General features: G+C 36.9%; 1 protein-coding gene across 2 annotated transcripts in view; it reads left to right on the forward strand.

Annotated features, from left to right (window-relative positions):
* Positions 1-1146: 1146 nt before the first annotated feature.
* LOC150082960 (nudC domain-containing protein 1) overlaps positions 1147-14822 on the forward strand; it is a 144524-nt gene continuing 130848 nt past the window's right edge. The window contains exons 1-2 of one of the 2 annotated variants that reach the window (XM_090376939.1): positions 1147-1265; positions 11943-12097. In XM_090376939.1, coding sequence (XP_090233065.1) covers positions 1154-1265; positions 11943-12097 — 267 coding nt within the window. In that variant the 5' untranslated portion in view covers positions 1147-1153. The remainder of the gene's footprint in view (positions 1266-11942; positions 12098-14822) is intronic. The other variant, XM_090376940.1, reaches the window with a different exon arrangement.

A 14822-nucleotide genomic window follows, 5' to 3' on the forward strand; every position in this document is an offset into this window, starting at 1 on the left:
TGAACGCAATCCTTTGGAACAGGAATATACTCAGTAAGGCAAAGAGGCTTAACTACTAAACAATAGTACAGAGCATAATGATCTATGGGACAGAAACATGAACTGTAAATAAAAGACAACAGGGGAAATTGCTTGCAACAGAAATGGACTAGTAGAGAAGAGCAGCAAGAAAATCTAGACTGTAGAAAACAAGAAATGAACAGATTCGACGAATGATGGAAGTGAAAACGGATATAATCCAGATAATTGAAGTAAAAAAGCTGAGGTGGTATGGACATACCAGAAGAATGGAGAAGGATAGACTTCCAAAATTGATTATGAATTGAGTCGCACCAACAAGAAGGAAGAGATGAAGCCAAGGGAGGTGTGAATGGATGGAGTCCAAAAGGGCATGGAAAGACGAGGATTGAGAGGGGAAGATACATGAAACAGAACTGCGGCGAAAAGGACTAGAACAATAGAAGCTTTTTTTTTTTTTTTTTTTTTTTTAGGTCGAGGAAAACCTATTGCATAATGGAAAATTCCTAATGATGATAATGAGTCTGCGCGGGTAGCACAGTGGTATCGCAACTGTCTTCCCCCACACCGGGTGAAAACGGCCCGGGTTCGAATCTCGTCGATGACGCGAGGAACTTTTGCGGGCGTTTTTCACTCCGTGGTTGAGTTAGTCTGTCTCAGGCGTAGATAGCAAGGTTTTTCCCCGGCAACTGGGGTTTTTCGTCCAGCAAAACAGGCAAATCGACAGTAGAACACACGCAATTTACGGCCATAATACATAATGCACGGCAAATGAATTTAATTATTCGAGTGGCTTAAAAATAATATATATAATAATGATGGTGTCGTGTCAACAATTAGGTAGTAGATGAATTTGCTTTAATAGTTTCTTTGAACGGTCCGCCTCCCTAATTTCCTATAAAGAATTCTTTTTTTTTTTTTTTTTTTACTGCTGACTTGTTTCTAGTTGTCTGGGAGTGAGAGAGAGATTTTTTGTGTTGCTCTTTCGAATTTTGGTGTTCCCGGAACGTCTTACCCTGAGCCAATGCTGCACTGAATCATTACATAACCTGCCTCTTGCAATCGCATTTATGGAACATTGCCATTTTCATAGTGAGAGAATTTATACCGTAAGGGAGCGGTGAAGTTAAACGAAATGGCGGTGCATCTTGATCTCACTCCAAATCGTGCTCTATTAGATTCAAAATTTGAAAGCTATAGATTGTCATTAGATCCACTTCCCGTTCTTAAACAAAAGCTAAATGGAGGTATAAATTATATTCAGTATGATTATACAAGAGTGTAACAATATAATCCCGAAAGTCCCGTAATCTGTCAATGAAAGTTGCCATCTTGACAACGTGTTCATGATGTGTTATTATGTTGAAGTTTTGATTAACTACACTTGAAATTGCTTTATGAAGTATTTTTAGGCACTGAACCAGTTTGAGTAATCGATACTGTTAGACAGTGGATGTTCCAAACCATAAGTCATCTTCCTTAAAAATGTATGTTTTTAGGCAAGATGAACATGGCAAAACTAAATGATGTAAACAATGTGATTTTTAGAAGTTAGATTTACATAAACGTTGTAAATGGTTTATTTATGATAAATACGATATTTAGTAACGATTCATTTTGAGGTCCCCAGTTAAATATTTGACCTTTATCGTTTCGCCATCGCGCTCTGAACTTATGATACTATTTAAAACGCCACTCATTTATGAAAGTACGTGGTGTTTTATTAAGTGCAGACAAAAATAAATTAAATGTTTTGCCATGAAAAAAACTTCAGAAATTTTAATGATTACTGTGAAATATTATAACACTAATTTGCCTTAAAGTTGTTACCAAGTGTCAAAAGTCAATTTTATTGTATTGCTTTCAGTTTTTCACGATTAGGCCTGATGACATGATTCAAGATTTCTAGTAAAGGAACATTGCTAATGGTACTGTGGTGTTGGGGGTTTGTAATATTTTGTATACATTAAAATTCAATACAAAGGAATTAAGTTGTTAACTTAATTTCTTTGTATTGGATCCTATAAAATTTACTGTGGATCCAATTACTTGGTTGCATTTCATCCATTTTTAGCCTAATGGTGCTGACTAACAATTTTTTGTTTTTAACAGAAATTTATTTGCCTAAGTTTAAAAAAAAGACTAAATCACATGTCAAATATATATTAAACTAGACACTTAAATCTAAACTTTCTAGATCTGACAGGAAAAGAGAAAGTAAAAGAAAGAAAAGGAAAATCTATTCATTCACATGGTCATCTCTCTGCTCCTCATTAGGATGTTTGAATGGATAGATGGCCAAATTAAATCAATGGCTTGCACATACCAATTTCTTTTGTCCCAATGTTTTATTAATTTTTTTTGTTTTGTTTATCTTACTAATTTTAATTAATTTCATATTTAATATGGCCAAAAATATAAATTTTATAATAATATTTTGAGATTAAATATAAATTTTTTTACTTTCAGCATATAGTTGATATTTATTTACAGAAAACTGGGATTGGAACCCAAAGTCATAATGGGTTTGCATCAGATAATTCAATAAAATGCATATATAGTTCAATAAATTCAATAAAATACATATATAGTTCATTATTTAATAATGGGAAAAAAGTGAGGACAAAAAAAAAAAAAAAAAAAAGTTCAGTGTTTACTTTGATTTTTTTTATTTCTACATTCCCCATATTTTATTTACAAAGGCTGTGGTCGACCAAATAATACACCTGACATTTCAAGCCACATAACAGGGCATCACACTATATTATAGTGGTCATTCGCTGATGAGCCTCCCCACACCAGCAGCTGTACATCCCCTGGAGGGCCTGGACTGATATGACCTTCAGGTCTGATGCAGTCAGATCTTTAAAGGGCTGCAGATGTTTTGCACCAGACCTGTCTATAAGACAAAATTATAGAGAACACAATCGGTTTAATTCCAAATTGCTCTTCAATCAACTGTTTTAAACTGCTATTACTATCATAATACCTAGACTTCAACCGGTGACAAGCTTCTAAGTCATAGTGTGATCCAACAATCTGCACATCTAGAAGGAACAGGGAGCCATCCCTTACACAAAAAAGGTCCGGTTTTCAGACTCCTTGGGTGTTTTAATGTAGCTCCTTAAGAACCACCCATCCTTTCTGGCTTAGCCTATTCTCTACGATGCTAACTACATGGTGTTTAATACGAATGCCATGTGTTCTATGACACTTTTGAACAATATGGGCAAGAGACTCAGTTGCCAGACATCCAGCCCTGCAATTTCTCTCCCAACTAAGTCCCTTTGATGTTATAGAGAGGGTTGGAAGAGCATTGATTCTTGTTCTTACTAAATCTATATAAGCATGGCCTGATAAAAGTCTAGACCCGTCTCCCACCCACCGATGCTGGGAGTGTACTTTTGCAGATTCCTTTAAGGCACAGCCATCAAAAGATCAGTGTAAAAAATGTCTCCACTGCTCCTTCACAAATGTCTTGTCTTGTCTGTGAGGGGCATGTAGCCTGCTATCTAATTCAACTCCTAGTGCTCAGAGAGGATACAAACACCAGATATCTTTTGGGTATCTTTGTGGACTTCAAAGGTGCCTTTGACATCCTTTGGTGGCAAAGTGCCCTGGAGAAGTTCAAGGAGGCCCAGATATCCACAGGATAAACTATTATTTGGTCATTGCTTCGAAGATCGTCTTTGAAGCTTGATTCACCAAACTCCCCTATAGCAATTTATTTGCATTACTTAACTCTCTCTCTCTCTCTCTGAATAGCTGGAGAAGTAGCTAATGATTTAATTAAAAATGAAGGAGAGTGCTGCAGCCCCTCAATATTCTTCTTTTTCAAAGGTCCAATGTAATGATGGTATACCTAATCCCCCACCTCTATGATGTCAGCATAGAAGTAAGCAGTCACTACACCCTTCGGAAGGCAAAGCCTTTGCTTTACAGCCAGCCTCACCTGGGTATCCCAGGCCTTAAGCCTGGTAGCTGTTAACCTACCAAGCACCAGTTGATGATAGAATCTGGACAATAAATAGGTGTGGAGGATAAACAACCTCTGCTGGGGCTTGAGTGGAGCTTTACAAAGCCTCTCCAGCAGGTCATCCAGGGAGGCACTGACTAAAGCCTTTCCAGAAGAGTGAATTCTATCTCTAGATATTTCCAAGACATGCCTACTTCTCCATTGGTAACCTTTCATTCCCTATTAAGAAACTGCCGTCCTCAACTTTCGTTTCCTTCTTTCCTGATGGTATAAGAGAGTGTCCAAGACATGAGCATATTTACTCTAAGCCCTGTCTTATTGAAGAATTGGTATGCTCTATCCATCGTGCATTGCATACCAATGGACATACTAACCACCAGGATGAGGTCATCAGCAAATGCCGTAGAGTCTGTCTTATTAGTATTAATTTCATACCCTACATGGCTAGTTAACTCCACAAATAGAAGGTCAAGAACAAGATTAAATAGCAAGGGGGACAAAGGGTCCCCCTGCCTAACCCATTTTGTAGGGCTTATAACTGTGGATTTGCTGAAAAACCTCAAACTGGTAGTACAATTTAGATGCATCTATCTAATTTTTTTTATAAATGACCTTGGAAACTTCATCTTCATTATGGTATCAATTATTGCATAAAATGAGACACTATAGAAGGCCTTTTGCAAGTCGTTGGAGGCTAAGTGCAGACATCTCAGATGATTTCGAGAATGATGAATCGTTGCCTGCAAAAGGACATTCTCAGCAACTCCATCTAAAGGTAAAAATGCTCTTTGTTAAGGACCAATCCTTACTACCTTCATGATTCTCTTGGCAAGAATCTTATGAAATGTCTGTAATAAGACTGATGATACTGTTATTGGACAAAAATCTGTTGGATTTGTTGACATCTCCTTCTTGGGCACAAATATAGTATTAGCACTATATAAGGAACTAGGAACACAGTTGGTCCAGAGGAAGATGTGGAATAAATCTATAAGAAACTGGCGCCTCTGTAGCCAGGTGGGTAGGAGCAGCAGTGCATAGCTCACGCTTCTTGATTAGACCGGGGTTCAATCCCGTGACCACTATATACGGAGGATGCGGAAAGATCAGGGAATGACCACCGCACATCCCGAAGCAATATGGTCTTAGTTGCTAATGCTCCTAAAAAAACCAAACAACAACAACTATAAGAAACTTGGAGGGAATATTCCTCAAAAAAGAGGAACACCATCAGGACCAGGGCTTGTATTTGCTGGAAAAGCTGCCTTTAATTCTAGTGTACTGATGGGACTATAGCTAGACTTTTATAACTCATCATCTTCCTCATGATGGTCTGCAGGAGACTCACTGATCTTCAGTGGGATCTCCATAGAAAATATTGGTGCAGAACTTCACAAAATTTTGGAAACCAACTGTGCTCTCTGAAATGGTGGCATGAGCACACCTTTTCCGATTCTTGTAGAAGAGCTTCTGAGTCTGGGCATATTCCCTCTTCCTCTACTTCCTTGTATCTCCTCCTCCTCTGGTTGCTCTCTTCTAGGAGATAATTCAGATAATTCAATTAAATACATATATAGTTCAATAAAATATAGTATTTACCAGATATCTCTGGAAACCACATTAATGTGGCAGCTGGAAAGAAAAGAGAGTGACTTCTTTTTTTTAATTTCAAGTTTGCTTCTGAATATATTGGCTGCCATGTGGCACCCTCCAGTGTGGATAAACAGAACTGTTTATCCACCCTGGGCTAACCTTACTAAGGGTAAGGTAGCCCAAGTTTGTATATAGTTTCATGGTTTGGTTGTTAACCCACTTTTCATTTGAGTATAGTTGCATTTATTGTATCTTACTAGCATGGCTATGTGTTTGAGATGTGTGTGTGTGTGTGTGATTGGCAGCCAACCAGTGATGGATGGGGAAGCAGTTGAAAAGGAAATGTAAGCTCAGAAGCTATTGGAAGATCAGAATTCAAGGGTTCATTGGTTCAATGAACCCTTGAATTCTGATCTTCCAATTCAGATTGGGATGAATCAGATTGGTCCACTTGATGGGGTGGGGATGAATCAGATTGGTCCACTTGATATTGATGGGTCAAGTGTTGATGATCCTGCTCAGGTAGCTAACAAACTAAATGAATATTTTGCATCGACATTCACACATGAGGAGTTATTCAGCGAGGGGAATGCCAGAGGTGTATTCAACTCTAGCAGTAAGCTACAGAATCTTGAAATAACTGGGAGTAAAGTGGAGGAGAAACTGTTGAAGATAAACACAAGAAAGGCACCCGGGGTGGATGGGATCTATCCAGTTATATTAAAGGAGGCAGCAAAGGAAGTAAGCAAACCCTTAGCCATAATTATGAGAGCTTCCTTGGACTCAGGGGAGGTACCCATAGACTGGAAATGTGCAAATGTGACCCCAATTCACAAAGGAGGATCAAAGGCTGACACAAGTAATTATAGACCTGTGAGCTTAACTTCTGTTCCAGGAAAATTAATGGAGGCACTGGTTAAAGAAGCACTGCAGGATCATTTAGACAAGACTTCAGTTATAGCTCAGACACAGCATGGTTTTGTTAAGGGGAAGTCTTGCCTGACCAACTTGATTGGATACTATGATGCAGTCACAAAAGAACTGGATGCAGGGAATAACTTTGATATTATATACTTGGATCTTAGAAAGGCTTTTGATACTGTTGCACATGGAAGACTGCTACACAAATTGGAGCAGTGTGACATTGGAGGCAAATTGCTGCTATGGATAAAGGGGTGGTTGAGGGGGAGAAGACAGAGAGTGGTAATCAATGGACACTGCCCATCGTGGACTGATGTTATTAGTGGAGCCCCTCAGGGCTCAGTCCATTATTGTTTTCTGTATTTATAAATGATATTGATGATGGTATATCGGGCTTAATGTCCAAGTTTGCAGACGATACAAAGGTTGGCAGGGTTGTCAAGGACACTACTGACACTATGCTGCTGCAACAGGATCTGGAAAGGTTGAGCAGATGGGCTGAGAGGTGGCAAATGAAGTTTAACATTGATAAATGTAAAGTACTACACATGGGAAACAGCAACCCCAGAGCAACGTATCAACTCTGTGGTACTACACTGACAGTGGTAGAGAATGAAAGGGACTTGGGGGTGGTTGTGCAGGCAGATATGAAGTTCTCTGAGCAGTGCAGACGGGCTGCAAGAGTAGCTCATGGAGTATTGTCAATGATATACAGGAATTTTTCCAGCAGGGATAAGGAGGTGATTATTCCATTGTATAAGGCGATGGTCAGGCCACACCTAGAGTACTGTGTATACAGGTCTGGAGACCTCATTTCAAGAAGGATGTAGAGCTGCTGGAACGAGTACAGAGAAGGGCAACAAGATTAGTGAATGGAACAAAGGGGTGCTCTTACGAAGAAAGGCTTAAGGTTTGCAAATTACAGTGTCTGGAGACTAGGCACCAGCGAGGTGATCTGATAGAGGTGTATAAAGCCTTGAATGGTTTAAGCATGCTCAATGCTGATGGGATTCTTCCTCTAGCTCAGAAAAATCACCTGAGAGGGCATAAATTCAAATTGAGGAAAGACAGATGTAGGATAGACATGCGGAAATTTGCCTTTAGCCAGCGGGTGGTTGGTTGGTGGAACAGACTTCCATCCCTTGTGGTGGAGGTTGATAGCCTAAATAAGTTTAAGGCTCAGCTGGACAGGTATTTTGAACGAACAGAGGGGTGAAGTGGAAGTGGGTTTTTTTTTTTTTTTTTTTTTGGCTGATGCTGCATAAGCTTGCTTTCTTGCATCAAATGCCTCTACTAATGCTAATTCCAAGGGTTCATCAGAATTCATTGATGAGTTGTTGGATCAGGAGAAAGGGAATATAAGTCAAGGTTTTTCACTTGGGCTATTGAAATGAATGTGGTGTCCATGAACAGTCCCTTCAAAGGATCTGCTCTTAAAGGAACTCCTCCTGCTAGTAGAGTTCTTTTAAGCACACATAGAGGTGATAGTTTTTGAAGTGTCAGAAGGGAAGGACTGATTTGACTGAATCATCTCAAAAGAAAAGGAGAAAGAATAAGTGGTAAAATTAAAAGCAATATTTGGAAGTGGTTAAACAAAATTTAGGAGCTGCTAAGAAGCTCCCAAAGGTTATGTTCATTAAAGCAGAAAAGAATGAACAGTGTAAGGATAGCAAACAGATCAAAAATGAATTATTGACTACAGTGAGACCAATATTGAGATGTGTCAAAGTTAGGAATATGAGGACAGTGAGAGACAGGTGTTATAATTGAGGCAGAAAGTCAGTGAGATGATATAACTAAAATTATGGCTTATGATAAAAACAAAGAACATAGGTCTTCATTGTAAAGTGCCTTACGAAGCCAGAGTTGTTCAGAACCCAAATTGTTGTTTATGACTTTGATGCTTCAGTTAAAAAAAGAAGTGTGGATTAGTTTTAGAGCCATAACTTGGAGGAATTGGGATTCTAAAGATAAAGTAGCCCAAGATGTTAAAAAATTATAGCCGTTAATTGCCCTGAAAGGATGAAAGTTTTAGAAATCTTGAAGAGAAGTTTCGATTGTGATTGTTAAGAGTTTTTTGTATGCTATTTAAGTTAATGGCCAATGGGCTAAATCTGCATCAGCAGAAGTTACCAAGAAAGAGTGTTGAGTGTAGATATTGAGTGTTTATTATTAGCCATATGGTGCAAGGAAGCCTGAGGCTTATGCTGCACCAACCAAAAAAATTCCCGAGTTACCCTGAGAGAGAGAGAGTGAGTGAGTGTCAAAAGTAGAAAGGAATCACCAAGAGAAGAATGATGATATCCAGCTCAGGACCCTGGGTGTGCCAAGCCCATACTCACCAGATGTGAGCCCCTAGGGTTTATAGGATGTAATCCTCAAGTTGCTATAATCATTGGGAATAAGGACTATACACTCATTCAAATAACATCTTTATCTTTTTTCACATGGTATATGTTGTAAATAGTGAAAGATTTAGGCAGTTTTTATTTTATGTCAGTATGCTGTCAATTTAATAGTTATATTGATCTATACATTTGTTGTCTGGAAAGGCTTGCCTTGCCTTTAGATTTGAAAGAGTAATAGTTGCAATGGATTAAAATGCTCCTCCCATTGTGGAAGGAACAAGGTTCTAATAACAGTTGGTATACTGGAAGAGCTCTTCTTTGCTTCATGATGAGGAGTTGTAAATGATCGAAGTCAGCTGCCTATCTTTTTCACTAGTGGTGACTTTCGTATTGATATAACTGCTATTTCTGATTTAGGATTACAATTTGTTAAAAACCAGATTGTGTGTATGGTATGCCTGTTATTAACGTATATCAAAATATGAGATCAAAATATTTTAATGTTAAAACAGCTGTGGTATCTTTTTTATCAGTATATATATGATGAACTTTTCTGGATTATGTGTGTAATCCAGATTGTGTGTGTGTGTGTCTTTTATGCAAATAATGTATTTGCATAAAAGACAGATGTATTGTAGATTGATCAATGATAGTAAGTCTGAGTCCTGGAACCATTATATGAGCAGACAGGTTAATAGTGATTCTTATTACTTAAGAGTGATATCTGTTCTTAATAGTGCCCATATATATAAGTTTGTAACTGAAAAGATCAGATTTATATGAGGTGTCCCATTTGGTGCTAGATGGTTGTCAAGTTGAGGCAAGGAGTTCTGTTCTCTGAGCTTGATGGTTGTGTGGTTGTCTCTTGGGGGTTGTGTTCTGTGAGCTTTTACCACCAGATGCTTTGGAGAATAATGTTGAGGTGCAAAGATCTATAAAGTTAGAGAATGAAATTTATTGTTCTGATGAGGTGGAGGTCTCCTTTTTAGCTGAGGAGTTGGCATCAGCACTGTAATTGGTAAAGGATAATAGGCTCCTGTTATTGATTTTCTGGAGGCATGTGTTATCAAGAGATTCTTTCCTGATGCTTCTGGACATGTTTAATTCATGCCTCAAGGTCTGTTTGGAAGGCTTGTTTTCCATCCTGTTGGAGGAAAAAACCCAGAAAAGTTGATGCTCAAGCCCGGTTCATACAGTCCTTTTGTTTTAGTGCCTGTATTAGCAAAAATATATTTCTCAGAATGTTCATGGTTAGATATGAATCATTGTCACTGTAATCTGTAAGGCAGTTTCATTTCAAAAGGGACGTTCAAATGAGGATACTGTATATCAACTAGTATGGTCCGTGTGGATAACCTAAGTCCAGAATTCATGTCATGGTGTATTATCATTGTTATGCAGAGCTGAACTGGAAAGGGAGAACTCCCTTCTTGCTATTGATGATTTAGGAATTTTGTTTTTAGATATTGAATCATTTAAATATTTCAAGAAGTTTATTGAAAAAGGCATTTGGAGATGAAAGCAATTAGATAATGGAACACTTTCTTCTCACGAGTATCATAGTGGCAACAGCTAAGACTGTAATGGGTGCATTATGGCTTTAGTTGATGTTGCACCAATAAATCAAACAGTGTTCTCACATGGGTTGTACTATGTAACTAATTGCTCTCTTTTTTTGTTTGAGATGATTTTAAACTGATTTATATATATATATATATATATGTAATAATGTTGTTATTATTTCATTAGCTTATTAACCTTGTGTTTATATATAAATATATATGCACCAATTAAGAGTTTTATCTTTTGTTGTGTTTTTGTGTATGTTAATCTGGAGTTTGGTTTTAATCTGGAGATCAGTGACCTTGAAAATATGAAAAAATATGATAAAACTTATTATTATTGGTTTGTCTTGTTTATTTTAATTCAGTATTTTTTAATTGGGTTTAGCAAATCATAATTAATAGATCACTGTTTTCAGTTAAGTAAAAAAGCTAAAAATTATTTTTTATAATTAAAACTAAAAGGAGTACCACATGCCACATGAGTGTATTTGTTAAAATTGAGGTTGCAAGTGATCGAAAGTTAATACACTCAAAAACTCTGTCCGCAATAAAAGTTAGACACTGTGCTCACTTGAGAGCAAGAAAGTCAAGCATATTCCATATTTTGCTACTGGCAAAATATGTAACATGATGCCTGACTTTTCTGCTCTCAAAAAATACAAGTTTACAAGGTAAAGAACACAAGAACACTGCTAAACAGTAGTGTTCTTGTATTCTTTACCTTGTAAACTTCTCTGCCTTATGTGGCCATCCTAAAGTATAAGCAGCAAATCTATATACGGCCTTAACATACCAGAGTAGCCATATGAGCATGCAGTGGTACATGCATTTGAATGGACTGTGGTTTGAGCCCATGTGATTGTTAAATGCAATTAATAATTTTTTTTTATTTTTTATTTTTTTGTCAAAATTAGTTTTAAACTCCTCTATCCTGTGTTATTGTGCCAGAGTATAATTTGCAAGCAGTGAATGCAGATAATGTTTGTTTCAGTAATTTGCACATCCATCACTAGTGATGTTCATAGTTATTGAGTCCATTTAGCCTGGCAGCATCAAATCTAATGTCAGATGTAATAACAAATAACATTATGGTTTGAACTGATTGATTACCAGTCAGAGGTGTTAAGCTTACCAGCCAGTAAAATCACTTGTGAAAGTGATTGATTGACAGGTACTTCTAATGAATGTATAGCTGTTGCAGTTTTCCAATAGGTGCATATAACTGACAGTCATAAAGTAAATTTGGCAAATGAAGCGAATAACCTGTGATAGGTTTCTGAAACAGAATAACCACAAATAAGCAATTCAGTTTCTTAACCACAAATAAGCAATTCAGCAAACAGTGGAGCTGAGGGCCATGAGGTTTAACTATATTTCTCTTTTATTCATTATGCAATCAGGGACATTTTTAGCTTATATTTATTCTGTTTTATTCTTTATTTTACTTCTGTTAAAATATTCTTAAAGTAAACATTTCTTCCAAACATTAGAAACTGAAGTTTTTAACTGAATTACTACTAGGTGTGGAGATAATTGAATTGGGTGAAGATCAATATGGCTATCTTCAGGTTAAGATGACAGCCTATCTGAACCATATTTTTCAAGATCCATTTATGCCCACATGTGTATTTTTTGTTAGTCAAGCAAAACATGTATTCTGGGTTTGTTTATGTCAGGTATGAATTTGTATAGCATTTTTTAAAATTTCATTTTTGAAGTTATAAATTTAAAGTTTTACATTTTTGTATTTGAAGGAATATGTGCTGCCTCTTTGCAAATGTCAAACACTGTGCTTTCCCAGAAAACTACTAATAATTAGATTTCTTAGATAAAAAAAAATCGGCTTTTTTGCATAAATATTTAAAAAAAAAAAATTTTGCCTGTATCAGCATTCCTTTTATTGTAAGGAATGTTATTTAGATAATAAAGTAATCAAATTGCCTAGCTCAGTTCATGTTGGTTTATAGCATGTCTGTTCACTTAGTTAAATCCATTTGCATTAACTAATTAAATATCATTCTTAAAAGAAAGTTTGATTGGTGAACAGATTCAATGCAAGCAGAAAATACACTCAGTTGAAAATTTATTTGGAACACCTTCATGCTTACAAGAAGAAAATTGAACCTACTGCTTTGTGCCAGTGCTGTTATTATTATTATTATTATTATTATTAGTAGTAGTAGTAGTAGTAGTAGCAAATGATGCTAGAAAGCAAGCTTATACAGCATCAGCAAAAAAAAAAAGTGCCAACACTTCCTATTTCATCTGTCCATCCCTTCTAATAGTTCTTTGAATTTATTCAAACTACCCACTGCTGCAACACCGGATTGGAGTTCGTTCCAACAATTAACCACCCTCTGGTGGAAGGCAAATTTTGCCCTCTCATTGCGTGAGGTCTCAGCAAGAGGAAGAATCTCATCAGCATTGAGCTTCCTCAATCCATTCAAAGCCTTAAAAAACTGCAGTCAGACCACTTTGCAGGTGCCTAGAATCTAGACTCTGTAATTTGCAGAACTGAAGCCTTTCTTGGTAAGAACACCTCTTTGTTCCCCTCACAAGTCTCATTGCCCTTTTCTGTACTTGTTCCAGTGGCTCCACATCCTATCTAAAATGAGGTCACCAGGCTTGTATGCAGCACTCAAGATGTGGTCTGACCATTGTCTTATACAATGGTATTATCACCTCCCAGCTAGCAAAGTTCCTGTATATCATTGACAAAACCCCACGAGCTCTCCTGGCAGCCTGTCTGCATTGCTTAGAGAACTTCATATGTGATGCATATCTTATGCATCTACAACTATTATTTATAGTCAGACATTTAATTGGGGTGTTAATTAAATTAAATTATTTAAGTTATTGGATGTTAGGCATACTAAGACAGATTATGAGAAGTCTGGCTAAAAGTGCAAAGAAAAGTAGAAAAAAATCAGTTACTCATGTTAACACTAGAAGGGATGAATCATATTGATCTGTTTGATTTGAATGGCATAATCAATATTGATGATTCCATATAAGTTATTGTCAGCTCATATTTTGCATCTTCATTCATGCATGAATAAAGATGCACATGAATAAATTCAGTTACAAGAAGCAGCAAAGACGTAATCAGACCTTTAACTATAATACTCAGAGCATCCTTGGATTCAAAAAAAGACCTTATAGAGAAAGATTGGAAACATGCAAATGTCTTCCCTATTTACAAGGACTTTTAAAAGTAATGCAATATAGTTAAAGGAGTAATGCAAGATCATCATGATAGGAATGGAGCTATAAGGCATTTGTAGTATGGATTTTTTAAAGTGAGATCACACCTGACAAGTCTAATTACCTATTATGAAGTCATTATAAAGGAACTAGGTGAAAAGAATAATTGCATCATTACCATAAAACATAAAAATCAGAAAAGATTTTGATACCATTCCATATTAACCAATATAAGGATTGCTGTATAAATTGGAGGCATTCTTCAATTTGTCCTTAATTGGTTTTGTGAAGGCTTGATGTTAAAGAAAAAGAGTTATATTGAGAAATCTTTTCCCATAAATTTAATTCTGTAAATATGTAATTCATTCCTGAACATCCAAAAATCAGACAGTATTTTGATATTGCATTATTTTAAGCAGTTATTGATACCGTAAATACAGTATGGTGCCTGCCAGTAATTGCCTAAAATGGCTTCTCCATCAAGTCGTTTAAAAACAGTAATTAGATAACTAGAAGATATTTTGGGAACGAGAGTAGCCACATGTAGGAGAAGTTTTTACAGCTCCAGCAAATATAGCTAAGATGGATAAGTCTTAGCTATATTTTTACTGTTTTATTGACTTCATTTATTTTCTAGAAGTAGCTTTATAGTCCTAGTCACACTCTTTAGTTTATTTTGAATTTAGATAGCGATTTTGCAAGTTAATACTTTGTATGCGTAGAGCCTTATACCATTCGAAACTTGCCACCATCGTTATACGGGGTGTCTCAAAAATATTGTACAGGCATTTAGGGGAGGTAGGTAACATCTAAAGGAATGTGAATCACATAGGAACCCATAACTGCAAATGTTACTGTAAGACCGTAGACGGCGTGGTAGTCGCCGCACGAAGAGCATGCATCGATATACGAACTGTGAGCTAGCAGACATGCACCTAGTGTATGGATTAGCAGACGACAATGGACAAGCCGCTCTACGAATTTATGGAGAACGCTTCTCAGACAGACATGTAGCGGACCACCATTTGTTTGTGTGTGTGCATCAAAATTTGTGCAATTATGGATCATTTATAGGTAACAGGAGTAGTGCGGGCAGACCACGTTCGACCCGAACTCCCGCCATGGAAGGAAGTGTGTTGAATGCCGTCCAGAATAATCCTACTACCAGCACACGTGCCGTTGCCTCTGCCTTAGGAG

The sequence above is a fragment of the Mastigoproctus giganteus genome, chromosome 7 (assembly GCF_048544385.1).
Source record: "Mastigoproctus giganteus isolate SK-2022 chromosome 7, ASM4854438v1, whole genome shotgun sequence".
NCBI classification, from domain to species: Eukaryota; Metazoa; Arthropoda; class Arachnida; order Uropygi; family Thelyphonidae; genus Mastigoproctus; species Mastigoproctus giganteus.